The 13469-nt window shown below is 39.9% G+C and overlaps 1 protein-coding gene across 1 annotated transcript in view; it reads right to left on the bottom strand.

Annotated features, from left to right (window-relative positions):
* LOC139721224 (uncharacterized) overlaps nucleotides 1–13469 on the bottom strand; it is a 155688-nt gene that overhangs the window by 34293 nt on the left and 107926 nt on the right. Inside the window, exons 8-9 of the mRNA XM_071632548.1 lie at nucleotides 3539–3712; nucleotides 2267–2443 (exon numbers count right to left, since the gene is read on the bottom strand). Coding sequence (XP_071488649.1) covers nucleotides 2267–2443; nucleotides 3539–3712 — 351 coding nt within the window. The remainder of the gene's footprint in view (nucleotides 1–2266; nucleotides 2444–3538; nucleotides 3713–13469) is intronic.

The raw sequence follows: 13469 nt of genomic DNA, 5'->3' as shown, positions 1-13469 counted from the left end.
AAGTGGTTAAATTCGCGACCGTGGAGTCCTTTACTGAATGCAGAAATGTGTACACGTACATCCTATTCATATCGGGATCAGAGTCAATATTTTCGCGGGTCTTTAATTTCACAAATTGCAGCTGACTCGCGAAATTCGCGAAAATAAGAACCTTGCGAAATATTCGGCGTATACAGTACTTTGTTGATAATCCGAACTAAAAGAATAAAGCCATGTCCAATATAGAACACCTTGTGAAAAACTTTGTTGTGAAATGCTTCGTGTAATGTCTTTGACAGGCACATTGTACCTCCACTAAGATTCCACTCAGGCGAATAGGTTTGATAAATCGGTCAGACTGGTGTACTTGAGGGGAGCTACATGAGCGAAAAAAAAACAAACTCCAATTCAAACATTGATGTTAAAGATGGGGCATATTCCCCTAAATGAGGCTGCAGGGGAATGTAACACACATTTGGAGTGGGGGCGGAGGGTGGGGAGAGGAGGGGGCGAGAGCAAGGGGGAGGACAGAACAACGATGTACTTGTCTTCCTGACGAAGTCTGGATTCCACATCAAGATGTCTACATGGATTTCTCTCCATCTGTCTTGTTTTATTTCTTCTTCTTTTTTCCAAACCAAGGATAAGGCCATCATAAGACGAGACCGACTGTCATCAATCCAGCGAGACGTATCATCGATCCATTTACATGCCTACATCTCATCTCAATGCAGAAGTGCCTCCAGCCTAGGAAATCCAATTAAACAGCCCCATGACCTCCGGGTGTGCGTGAAAAAAAAAAAAGGGGGGGGGGAGTTGGTGAGGTTGTTGGATATGAATCTTCGTATCAGACGAGATGTATATTGCAGACTGGAGCACAGATTCAAAAAGAGTCCATAAATCATACGATCAATTTTCATTACCGACCATGATTATTCATCTAGTTCAACATGACTTGTGGAGAATGTACAAGAACTAGACAGACAGACAGACAGACAGACAGACAGACAAACAGCAGGAGAGAGAGAGATAGAGAAATCTAAAAAGTTGTGGGGGTGGAAGGGGGTGGTTAGGAGAAGGTAGGGATGCTATTTTAAGGAAGGAATCTTCAAAGTTCTTCTCCTGTTTCTTCTCATCAGTGATCATTCCAGCGCTGGTGTCGGGGTTTGGGCAAAATCTCTACGGGCCGCACACAAGCTACAGCCTTAGACAGCAATCATTTCATGAGCAAAATGAGGTTATATGGTCAAACAGACACTTTTTTATTTAAAGGTTAAAAAATTCTACACTACTCACCAATTTCTACAACTTTGGGTGCATTTATCAACTCACTTCCCAGTGTAGAATTACAGTTTCCAAACGAATTTCAGCGAGATTTGGGCAATTGATGAACACAAAGTTGTTTGGATTACGGAGTTAGAAACGGCTTTATGAAATATCGAAAAAAGTGCGATCTCAAATGTGTTTGAGCCAAAAATACATTTCTTTAGAGAAAATAAATGCAAAGTCGTTTTGAAATGCATTCATATCTGAGACCTACCCACGCAAACTACACGATCTCTGCTCCTCAGGTCAAACAGCGCAATGGAGTTGCGCATTGAAAAGGAGTTCCTCTCAACTTGTGGCAGAGGTGATAACTACACAACTCGAGAAATACCATTGCAAAGGCCTTTACAAATGCAATTTAGATAGTGGGTACTAAAACATAATATGTTTCAAACATGGGAAAGATGATAAACTCAGCCCAAGGTTTGTCTGTGTTATGCAAGCAGGAATACAAGAATTTGATAATTTAATAATTTAATAATGAGGTAACAATTTAGCCACATCATGATGTGAAAGTAAATTTCATTTGCCACCATCTACACAGGGGAAAATAATAAATTCTCAGCTGCAAAATGAAGCACTTGGAATCTCCAGACTCTACATGCCCAAACAATGACCAGGAGAGCGTTACCCTAGGCAACCGAATGAGTGGAGAGAGTGTGGCAAGTTGGATTACAAAGAAAATATAAAGGTTTCTTCCAATGCCCTTCACACAAGTCACCAGGCAAATCATGAGTTTTCAAAAAAAAATAAAAAAAAATAAAACAAGAAAGAATCAAGCTGGACTAATTTTTCACATTGCGATTTGTACCATGAGAGTTGACAACTTTTTTCATTCACACACAAGAATTAGCAGGTTTTTGCATCATGTGTTGTTAACAAAAATCAATAAAAAAAAAATAAACATGAATTTTGTATATATGTATTTTGAACAGGACTGCTATGAGCGATGCAAACTTACCATACTCCATTCCGACGTGAACCATCTGGGACCACATGGAGAGTTGTTGCACGTTCTTATTGCACTGGGCTTCTCTTGACCAGCACACTGGTCAATGGGCAGCTCCCCACCTGATGACCCTTCCACACTGCAGACCACACTCCTCAAGAACTGACCGCTTCCACATTCAGCAGAGCACTGGCGAAAATAAACGCCATTAGGAAAATTGCATTTATGTCATCCGTGAATCATCACTTCTATAATAACTCCAAGATTCCAGTCCTACATACAGCTTGTCTGAATCCTGTTGATCTATTCTCTGAGTTAAAGCACAGTTGTTGTTGTTGTTTTTTATTCAGAAAATGAACTCATGATCATGATTACATTTTGAGATTCTACAGTACAGTAGTATCAAGTATGGTGCATTCTCCCGGATTAGCCAAATCTATCTAACCAAAGAATATGCCTTGCTTTCAGGAATGTTCAACAGACATGATGCAACACATACACTTTGCTCATTTTGACATGCACAAAAACATTCAATTAAAGTCAGAGTTGTTTCTATCAGGGAAAGATTTAAGAAGAATCTGTGCCTCACAACATGAAAGAGAGGGCGGAGAACAATGAGAAAGATATGGGAAAATGTGGAAAAATCCTGCTCTTTCCTTGGTTTTTTGTTTTGTTTTACTCCACAAATGTGCGGAAACACTCTTCAACGCATTTGGCTCACTGTGAAGATGAATCTTTCAACAGCTATTCGACAGAGCGAAAATGAGACCCCAATTCCCTTAATGATCATTGATGTGGAGTGCGCAAATACACCCCTCCCTTCACCTGTTTAATTTCATTTCAATCATAACATGTTTTGGGAGCACTGACATTCATTTGGACGATGCACAAAACATATACAGAGAGAGAGACCTAGAGATAGAGAAGGGAGAGAACGTTGTTATGTCGCAGCACTAGAATCGGATGCCAAATTCAAGTCACATTCAGGAGTGCTCAATTAGGCTGCTGAAGATAATTTGACTTTGTCCTAGCACATAATTTCCAAAGACACCAGCTGGAATAAACTTGACAAAAACAGTCCAACACAGATTAACCCTTTGGTACCTAAAATTCTCAGTTGCCTCTTAAGGCAGGATGTTACTGGACTCTCAAAAAAAGAAGAAGGTGTGCTTAACAGCTTTTTGTGCACACTCTTTGAAGAAATCTACAATGAGTGAATAAAACAAGCCAAACAAGACAAGTTGATTTTTTTCCTTTCTCCTTTTTCCGGTACATTTGCCCTACCTCCTCTGACCATCGGTCGGTGAACCATGCCGCCCGACAGGGACCCGCATCACAGTCCTGGGTGTCGTCAGGTTTGGGCATGTGACTGCACTCAGACTCCTCCAGCTCGGATCTCGTCTCGTCCACGCAGGTCACCTCCCGTTGCCGCTCTCCTTCCCCGCACTCGGAGGAGCACTGAAGATGTTAAAAGATAGGAAAAGAGAGGGAGATATAATAATGCTATCATGATTTGACTTCATTTTAATACATTTCATTTCAATACACAAAAGATATACGTCAGGGGATCATTACGCTTCACTGTTCAATAATGATTTCATAATGATACCGTCTGCTACTTTTGGTGAGAAAGAGTAAGACCAAATTTTGACAGCAGATTTCACCGACACAATCTTTTAAAGGGATGGTACAGTTTTGGTTGAGATGAAACTTTTCTATGTGAGATAGGAAGAAACCTCTTACGAAATATGAAAGAGCATAATCCTAATTCTAGGAGGATTTCAAACTTTATTTGATGAAAATTGGTTTTGAAATGGCCAAGATATCCACACTATGATGATGATAATAAAAGATAGGACCCATCTTTTATTAGGATCACTTTGAGTTATATTGTTTCTGGATATCTCAGCCGTTTCAAAACTAACTTTCCTCAAACAAACCAAGAATTTCTATTTGAATGGTATGCTCTTTATGATTTCATCAAGTGGTTTCTACTTATCTCACTAAAAGTTAAAAGCTACACCCTTACTGCAACCAATACTATACGATCCCTTTAACGGATAAAAAAAATTATTCTCACAGGAGTTATAGATTCATATCAGTGCTGAAACAGCGTAACATACTTTTCATTTGGGATACTTTGCAGTGTGAATATTTTTTTTTCTTTAAATTTTAGACTCAAGAGAACTGCTGCAAAAACAATAGCAAAAAGGTATTTCTGCATCACAGGTCCATTGCTGTTACCAAGTTTAAAACCATGCACATAAGTCAAGTCCATCTTCCTTCACTTTTACAACCATGCACATACCACCAGTCAAGTCCATGTCCCTAAAGTACAAAACGGTAAGATGGTAAAATGTAACTTTGCAGCTGTCAATGTTTTGCATGCATCTCATGGCAGTCTTTAGCTGCCATCTCACAGGCCCCTTTGCCTCGCAAATGAAGTTAGCCACGGTAATTAGATTCTTCACTCCTGGGGAAGGAACACCTGTTGTGGTAAAGGTGCCCTTTTCCCCACTCCTGCAGAGTTTGAAGTCTAGTTGGCAGTATTCAGTTTAATGTCGCAATAGTGGGAGTGGTAATCCAGTTAATTTCAGAGCCATTTGCAAAGTGCAAAAGAGTTCGATGGGCTCCATTCATAGGAGGACTTAGGTCACTGGAGGAGAGAGTTAGGTATTTTGAATAAAAATGCTGGAAAAAGACAAAAGGCTCAATGAAAATTTGAGTTATACCAAACCATTGCTGGGCAAAAAGTTTTGAGAGGTCAAATGAATGTTATGTCCCTCTGAACATGCATGTCTCAAGTTTTAGAATCATTGGTATCTACCCTACTATTAAAGAATTCTTAAAGGTAGTTTAAACAACTTAAAAACCATATTTGATATTGCAGTTTTCTGTTTTCATGTCGGTCTTCCATCACATGAATTTCAAAATGTTAATCTAATTTTCTGAAGAAGGCCACAATAAGGTACAAGAACTGCAACAGCAAAAAAAAAAAAAAAGAGTTGCAGAGAGCAAGAAAGGGGAAATACACAAGGAAAAATTGAAAATTCATGTTACAGAGAGCGAAAAAGAGAGAAAGAGAGAAAATGAGGGGGACAGAAAATCAATGAAAAATACAAGACAGACTTGCCAGAAGAAAAGGAAGGGACCGATGTACAGACAGACGACCAAACTGACAGACAGATGAGTTGATGATGTGTAAGAACAAGTGAGATTTGAAGGCACAAATCCGGAAGATGTTCAAAGGAAACAGGGGGAACTCCCCTCTCCCTCCCCATCTCCCACCCCTTCCCCCATCCCCCTCCCAATGAAATGGGTCATACATGACAGAACAAATACAGAAGCGTGAGGGCAAAAGCCCTCGGAGAACACACCTGGATCTCCGGGAGCACATCTGCCGGTGCGAGCGGCCAGCTTTCATTTCAGATCGCGTGTCACAAAATTTTTTTCTTCCCCTCCTGTTTTACACGGTATGATGGGGTAAGTATGACGGGGGGGGGGGGGGGGGGGGGGGGGGGACGGAGGGGAGGGGATAGACCTGCGAGGATCTTGGGAGTCCAGGTTCACCAGATGTCTTTGAACCCACGGAAATATTTTGGTCATGTATGGGGGACTGGTATGATGTGTCTATAAAGAGGAGAGCGGCTATGATGCATCCATACAGAGGGAGGGAGATGGGAAGTCTGGGAGGGCTTTATTATTTTTTCCTCAAGAAACTGTAACATGTATGAACTAGTTTTTCTTTTCCACCCCTTTTCTGGTACAGTGACTATAATTTCTTTGGGGAGATTGATGAAACAGACTAGACACACACACAAAAGTTAGAATAACATAGGACGGCAAATATGGCATATGGTTGGAGCTAGACCAGACTATCTTCCTTCCCCCTTGGACGGTATTTGACTGATTAATTGTTGAAATATGTTATGAAATGCTCTATGGCTAGTTGTAGCAAGTCATAAACTTTATTCTCTAAGAAGATGCTATAAGATTGATTCTATTTGAAACATACAATTTTTTTTTTAATATATAGCTAATAGAAGTTCTCTTTGTACAGATCAAAGAAGTAGGCTTATTTCATTTGCTGGGATTTCTGCTTGAAGATAAGCACAAGGGAAATTATCCCAAGCGATGGTCTACATATCATGTAACTCTCCAAATATTGTGCCTATTTATTCCAATTACCGGCAAGTATCCTGCCAGATTTTGCCTAGTGCAAAAATCTGCACGCTAGTCCTGCTGCTTTGCTGAATAGCTAAGTTCGCAGGGTATGGTCTTGATTGATTGGATGTGAACCACTTTAGAGTGAAAACAGAGGTAAAACCATTGTGTACTAGAAGGCAATAACTGGTCACTATTAGTCTTGGAAAGGAAACAGTGTGAATAAATTAATACTTAACTCACTGTCCCATCGCTGATGAAAAAGGTTAGTTTGAGCAAAGATAATAATAATTGTCAATGACAGTGATGTGGGTTTTTTTTTTCAGAACATTTAAACCAAGAGAGAAATTTTAGCTCTCCAGGCAACAAAATGCAGCGATGGAAATTACAAAAGATAATGGCAGTAAATCATAGCTGCTTCATAATAATTAAACTCAATACATGATCACACTACTAACTGCAAATTACTTGAACAAGGCAATTTCACACATATTCATATACTTATATGTGTATGTAGGCTTATGTTATGCATCTATGTTTTTCTGTTTAAATTTTATATCAAACTTTAGGATTTGTATCTCTTACAAATTGTTAACCATACAATTCATTAAATGCATACTTTGTATTACATTTTGTTGGATGGAAATAAAATAGGCCTACAACTGAATTGGAAAGTATGCATGTGTGTTTATATGTATGTTCAATTGTATGAATGTTTGTTTGAATGTACCACAGGAAATGTAAGAAACAATACTTCTTTTAGGTCCTTGGATTATATTGAGTAGCTGGCTGTGAATGCAATGTATGCTGGAAAATGTCCAGTTGGTCATAGTATCATTTTGCACAAATTTGAAACTGAATTTCATTATACACAACAGCACAGAAATGCCATTCAAATGGTCACCTCTCTGGTGGTTAATAGTTAGAAAACATTACAACTTGCTATAAATTGTCCTCACTTTTCTGAACCCACTTCTTTGATTAAAAAAAAAAACCCAACAACAACAACCAGGCATGAGACAGAGAAAAGTTGAAAAAAGAGGAGAGAGTTTGCGAGGGAGCGCAGCGACCAAGCTGCGAGGGAGCGTAGCGACCGAGCGGGGAGAGGGTGTGGGAGGGGGGTGTCCCCTCCTACGGTGAGGACTTTTTGAAATTCAAGGTATGAAAAAACTCATTTTAATGCATTTTACGACTGAAATTTACTTTTGTTATGAGGTACATTTTACAGAGAAACATTGTGATAATTGAACTCATGAATGACACTTGCAAAATCTAAAGGAAGGAAAAGTATGCTTAACTGTTATACCTAGGACCTACTCAAATGTGAGGCCATAATAAATCACAGTAATGTACACCCAGGTGACGTCTTGCTGGATTCAGTTCATACGGGTACAAAAAAAAAAAAAAAATTAAAATAAATCACAGCTTAGCATTGCCATTGTTGGCTGTCTTTACCATAGTCCATTAACAACAGTTTACAGTGCGCAGACCAGGCAAAGTACTACTACTAGTATTGCTGATCTTGGTCCATGTAGTCTAGTAGAAAATCATGTAAGACAGCATACATGCAGCTCAGCATTGTTGACCGTCTCTACGTCCATGCAACAGCTAACTTTGACCGAAAGATCGGTCTGTATCTGTCCGTCGGGGAATGTTCCGCGGAGACTGCGTCTGGCTTCACGGATCCCCTCCTTAGGACAGCGTTAATGGCAAAATATAAAAGAGTCCTCCGGACAGACGGATCTTTCTGTCTACAGCTAACTTAGACTGCCTATAATAGGCCTACCTTACAGGAGGTACAACAATTTGTAGACCCGGTTAAGTCCATAACAGCTAATGTAGACCAAGCAAATGAAGTATTGTTGGATGAAGTCCAGAATGTAAAGCGAATCCTTGCGGCGGATGATGTATCACAAGTTCCAGGTGCCGAGGAAGTTGATTGAATCGCTGGCCTAACGTGGTTAGAAGACGAAACTGGTTCTGGGAGATCAACTTCATATTCCAACCACTGCCACTTGACTTACTGTATTGGAGACATCTGTGTCAATATCCGCTACACGAGGGTCATCCTTATCGAAAATTCGAAGGTCTTCATTTTCTCGTTGAAGAAAGAAATATTCTCACCGGTCCACAAAAATCATAAATCACGATGACAAATGTAGGTCACGCCAACGTACAATGTAATCAGCGGGATACAAAAGCAGCGCATCGCGTAGACAGAAAGATCCGTCTGTCCGGAGGACTCTTATATATTTTGTCATAAGTTATAACGCTGTCCTCCGTATACAGAGGAGATCCGTGAAGCGAGACGCAGTCTCCGCGCGGAACATTCCCCGCGACGGACAGATACAGACCGATCTTTCGGTCATGCGACAACGCATCGCGCTGAATGCTGCGGCAGCGCATGCATGCCGAAGCTCCTTGATAGTAATGATACACGTAATACGCAGTTACAGCCTCACACACGTGTGCATCATATCACACCACACTGCAAGCTACAGTATAGTACCGTAGCTACAAGTTGATCGACACGCACGTTTCACATCCATTTCACGCATGAAACATGCAACATCGCACAGCTGCCCGCTGACAAATGCACTCGAATCACCTTTCACACACGGCGAGATATGGTGGCTGCAAAAAAAAAAAAAAAAAGAAAAGAAAAAGAGGAATATCACGGAAATTTTCCCGACTGTGTATTTTCTCCCCAGAATTTCAAAATCCGCGGAAATCCGCGGATCCGCGGAGAAATCTCATGCCTGAACAACTGAGCTTGTGTCGTTGTTATTGTTGTTGTTGTTGTACAGGTAATTTTCTTGAAGAAGACCAGACCCGGTGACCTAGTCTGGCGATGTAAGGTACCTTGATCCTCACTGAGCCAAGGTAAATTGATTTGATCCTGCACGGAATGAGTTCAGGGCAGAGGTGTAGTCTACCAGAATCCCAGGCAGGTGAGAAAAGTTGTCCAGGTGTAGTTGTCATGGACTGGGCGACAGGTTAGTCTGTGTTCACAGACACCTTTAGGACAACCCCCAAGATTTTTGAGTTCTTCTGAACACCACAAACTTGTCAACTTTCATTGATCTACGACAAACATGTACCTCATTAATGATTAGATCTATAAGTACAATTGACTGTAAGCCTGTGAAGAAGGGATGTAATCACCATCTTTTTTTGTGTGTCATCTTTCCTAATCCTCACAATACTATCTTCAATTTGCTTAAAGGGACTGTACAGTACTGGATGAGGTGAGGATTCAGGTTTAAAACATTCCTAAGTGAGATAATGAGAAACTTCTTATGAAATATGAAAGAGCATGTAATTTTAAGAAGGATTCAACATTTATTTGATGAAAATTAGTTTTCAAATAGCTGAGATATCCCAAAAAAGTGATGATAATAAAAGGCGACAGGCCACGATTTTTATTAAGATCTCTTTGTTTCACCTTGTTTTTGGATATCTCAGCCATTTCAAAACCGAATTTCATCAAATAAACTTTTGATTCCCCTTAGAATTGCATGCTCTTTGACATCTCATAGAGTAGTTCCTGAATATCTCGCAAAACTTTAAAAACTAAATCCTCACCTCAACCAGAACTGTACAGTCCCTTTAACAACCAATCATGGAAAAGCGTGCGGACAACATGAATTTTTTTTTTTGATCAAACTGGACATAAAATGGGATGTTTTAACCAAATAGTCACATTTGTCTTGAAGACATATGCAAATTGGAAAAGATGCTGGAGTCATGACCTCACAATTCAACCAAGCATTTCTGCACAAAGATATTATCAGAAAGATCATGGTTTTGGTCGATAATGCAGCAAACCACAACTCTTCCCCTTGAAGCCATGGTTGCTATGTGTATACAAGACTATCATAATTTGATGCCAACTTTCATATTCTACAATGATTTCTTATAAAAAAATAGGAAATCTACCAGTATTTGATGATTTGTGTACAGGTCAATGAGAGACTGGTTGGGGTCATGATACGATTGTAGCACCACACTCTCCAAACTGCATGTCTGATTGCCACAACAATTAATGTTTCACTACAAATAAGCAAAATTATAAAATGTTGTAACCTTATATTTGGCCAAATTTTGATGAAATCCTCTAATGATTATGTCATCTGGTTTCACTCTACTTGTTAAACACAACTTGAAAATGGGGAGGAATTGTACTTTAACACAGCTTACAAAACCAATTAATGTGATACTTGAAATCCAACATATTCTGGTTTCTCTTGCACAAACTGCCATCCTTTCAATTGGCATAGAAGATGAGAACATGAGCTTTAAAGAAAATCCTCAGTCTGGAATTTGGTAAGATCATGAACTTAGAAACGAGGGGGGTAGAGAGCTGGGGCAAATTTCCCTCCATGTGTTTCGGCATCATGGGACAACTTCAAAAGTATGACTTATCCTCAAAGCGTGTCACAAACTTCTCAACAAGCTGCAAAGATCAAAGGCACTGGAGCTCCACACCCAACGTTTACGGGTACAGAAGGGGTGGCAAGCGTGTCCCTCTATTGTGATTGAATGGGGCGGTAGCTGCTTTTAAGGGACAAGCAATCCCTTTCATAGTCTTTGCTTCATTAATTCTGTTATGGAGATTAAACACCGGAATAGAAAGGGGGACTCAATTAACTTTTGAAGTCATAAGCAGCCTTGAATGAACACATGTGGGAATGAAATGACAGGTTAAAGTGCAATTCAACATCATGTTCAGGATGACTTTCAAAAAAAAGATCAAAATAAGACAAATAGAATGATAAAAAATTTCATCCATGTTGGACCTAAAATGAGAAAGTTACTTGATGGGCTTACAGATACACATTGCGAGTTGACCTAGAAGACTCTCGTGTAGAAAATAGAAAGTACCAAACAATATAAGGACTCCTCTCTTCAAAACTTACATGTATACAGAGACAGAACTAATTAAAGTATTATACAGCCAATCTGATGCCTAAAGTCATCTGTCAGTGAAAGTTACTGGCAACTGATAGTGCTCAACAAGGACTTTACAAAGAGGGAATGCACCGGTGGTACTCTTGCTGGAAGGCAGGCCCATCTACGCATCTTTAGAACAGTCACTACGAATGGTAACTTTAAAATGATATAATAAGAGATGTCACATGTCTACCGCTGACACAGAATTCCTGACGTTGATGATGTGTTTACACAGAGAAATGAATGTCATTAAACAAACCTCATTCTAGCCATGGAGTTGTGAAAAGCATATGGAGCGTATACTGACATGCAAACATACCTCTAAATTTCACATAAACACAGAAGAAAGCACACATTACTTGCATAAAAATTCCACAGCTAATGGAATCTATACAATACAAGGACCATTGAAAGGGCAAAGACGTTATCACTAAGGCTCCGTTTGATTTGACAGAGCTACAAAATGGGACTGAAAGCAGTCTGTTCTTCAAAAATACCCTATAAACCCCAAAAAGGAATGTTGGAATTGCTGTGTTTACTACATTAAGAGTTCCATTTAGTTTCTTGGACAGACAATATGTGATTTGAGAAAATAAGACCCTGTGTGACTTCACTAAGCATTGTCTGCTCATCTTAGGCACGGGTCTGCATTGTGCTTTATGGCCATTACTACTGATATTCTCTGAGACAAGGTGGTTTAAAAGTGGCAAAGATGTCACAAAATATCACCAACCCTGTCCCTACCAATGGCAAGCTAGTTGTACACAAAGTCAATGGCATTTTGAGTTGGCAGTTGTGAGACGGTTAAACAACCAATGATTTCTAAAACACATTAAGAGTCATGATAATGTGTTCTTATTAGCTTTCTCCTTTGGCTGTCTTTGAAGCTGCAGAGTTGGCTCTTGCTCCCTGTTGGGGGTGGGGGAGAGACGACACTTTAACATGATAAATTCATTGTATCACATGTGTCTGTGGCACTACTGCATGCTCAGAGCTACCAAGTCTCACGCATTGTGAGTGAGACTCAAGCATTTAGGGTCTGTCTCACGATCTCACGCATGACACCCTTTTTTCTCACGCATTGGGAGCATAGCTTAAGGATTAAAGTGAGAGTTGCACTTGAAGGCATATTAATTCCCTTTTGTCTTTCAAAATAAGTAAAAACAGTCACTCAAGTATGCACCAGCTTGCATCATTATATAAGAGCTACAAATTGAAAAAGCTCCCAACTGTGGAAGGGCGGACACCCCCCTCCCACACCCTCCCGGCCCCTCCCTCAGTCGCTTCCCTCCCTCGCTCACGTACATGCACGCGCGCCGAGATGTTGAGTAATGAAAATCCCACTCATAAAAATTTTTTGAACTTGGCATCTATGCATGCTTCCAAATGCAGGCCACCCCCCCCCCCCAAAAAAAAAAAAACACAAAAAAACAACAAACAAAACAGGTCTTTTTTGGCCTGCACGATTGAGAAGCAACGTTCCATATGAGCAGACAGTAGTTTCTGTCTGTGCCTTTAAAAGCGCGGCATACTGAGCTATATCATAAACATAATAAAAATCCTAAGTATCATAAATACTCTTGAATAAAAAATTTCAATGGAAATATCCATAAGCAAAAATCTGTCTCATGGCACATTGTCCTTTAAAGCCGCGGCATCTAACCTTTAAACATCTGAAGCGTGATGATGACTTATTGCACAGAGAGAAGAGATGTGATTAAAAATAATTGCTGCATTCATGGACGAGTGTTGCAACATTGATAGGAGACAGGATTCAAAATGCTGGTGGGATTGTCTGCGAGGAAAGCATGAGGAAATTAGCAAATCTCTATCCCTCTATCCCTCCCATCCCCCCCCCAAAAAAAAAAAGATTCTGTTTGCAAAATATGGAAAATATTGATAATTGTTGATATAGTCTGGGTAAGGTGCGGCTCCTATTTCTTCCCGTGCAGAGCGTGCTTTAGATGTTTATATTCTGAAAATTGCATACTTGCCCTTTTTCTCACGTTAAGCTCATAAAATCGAGAGACATGTACAGTACGATAATTGAGACTGGCTTTATACGTGTTTCATGTCTGAACACTCAAATATGCCCCTC

This window comes from Diadema antillarum, unplaced genomic scaffold, assembly GCF_040938485.1.
Source record: "Diadema antillarum isolate AM-2024a unplaced genomic scaffold, OU_Dant_1.0 scf00000140, whole genome shotgun sequence".
Taxonomy (NCBI): Eukaryota; Metazoa; Echinodermata; class Echinoidea; order Diadematoida; family Diadematidae; genus Diadema; species Diadema antillarum.
This window is presented reverse-complemented; position numbering and strand designations above follow the sequence as displayed.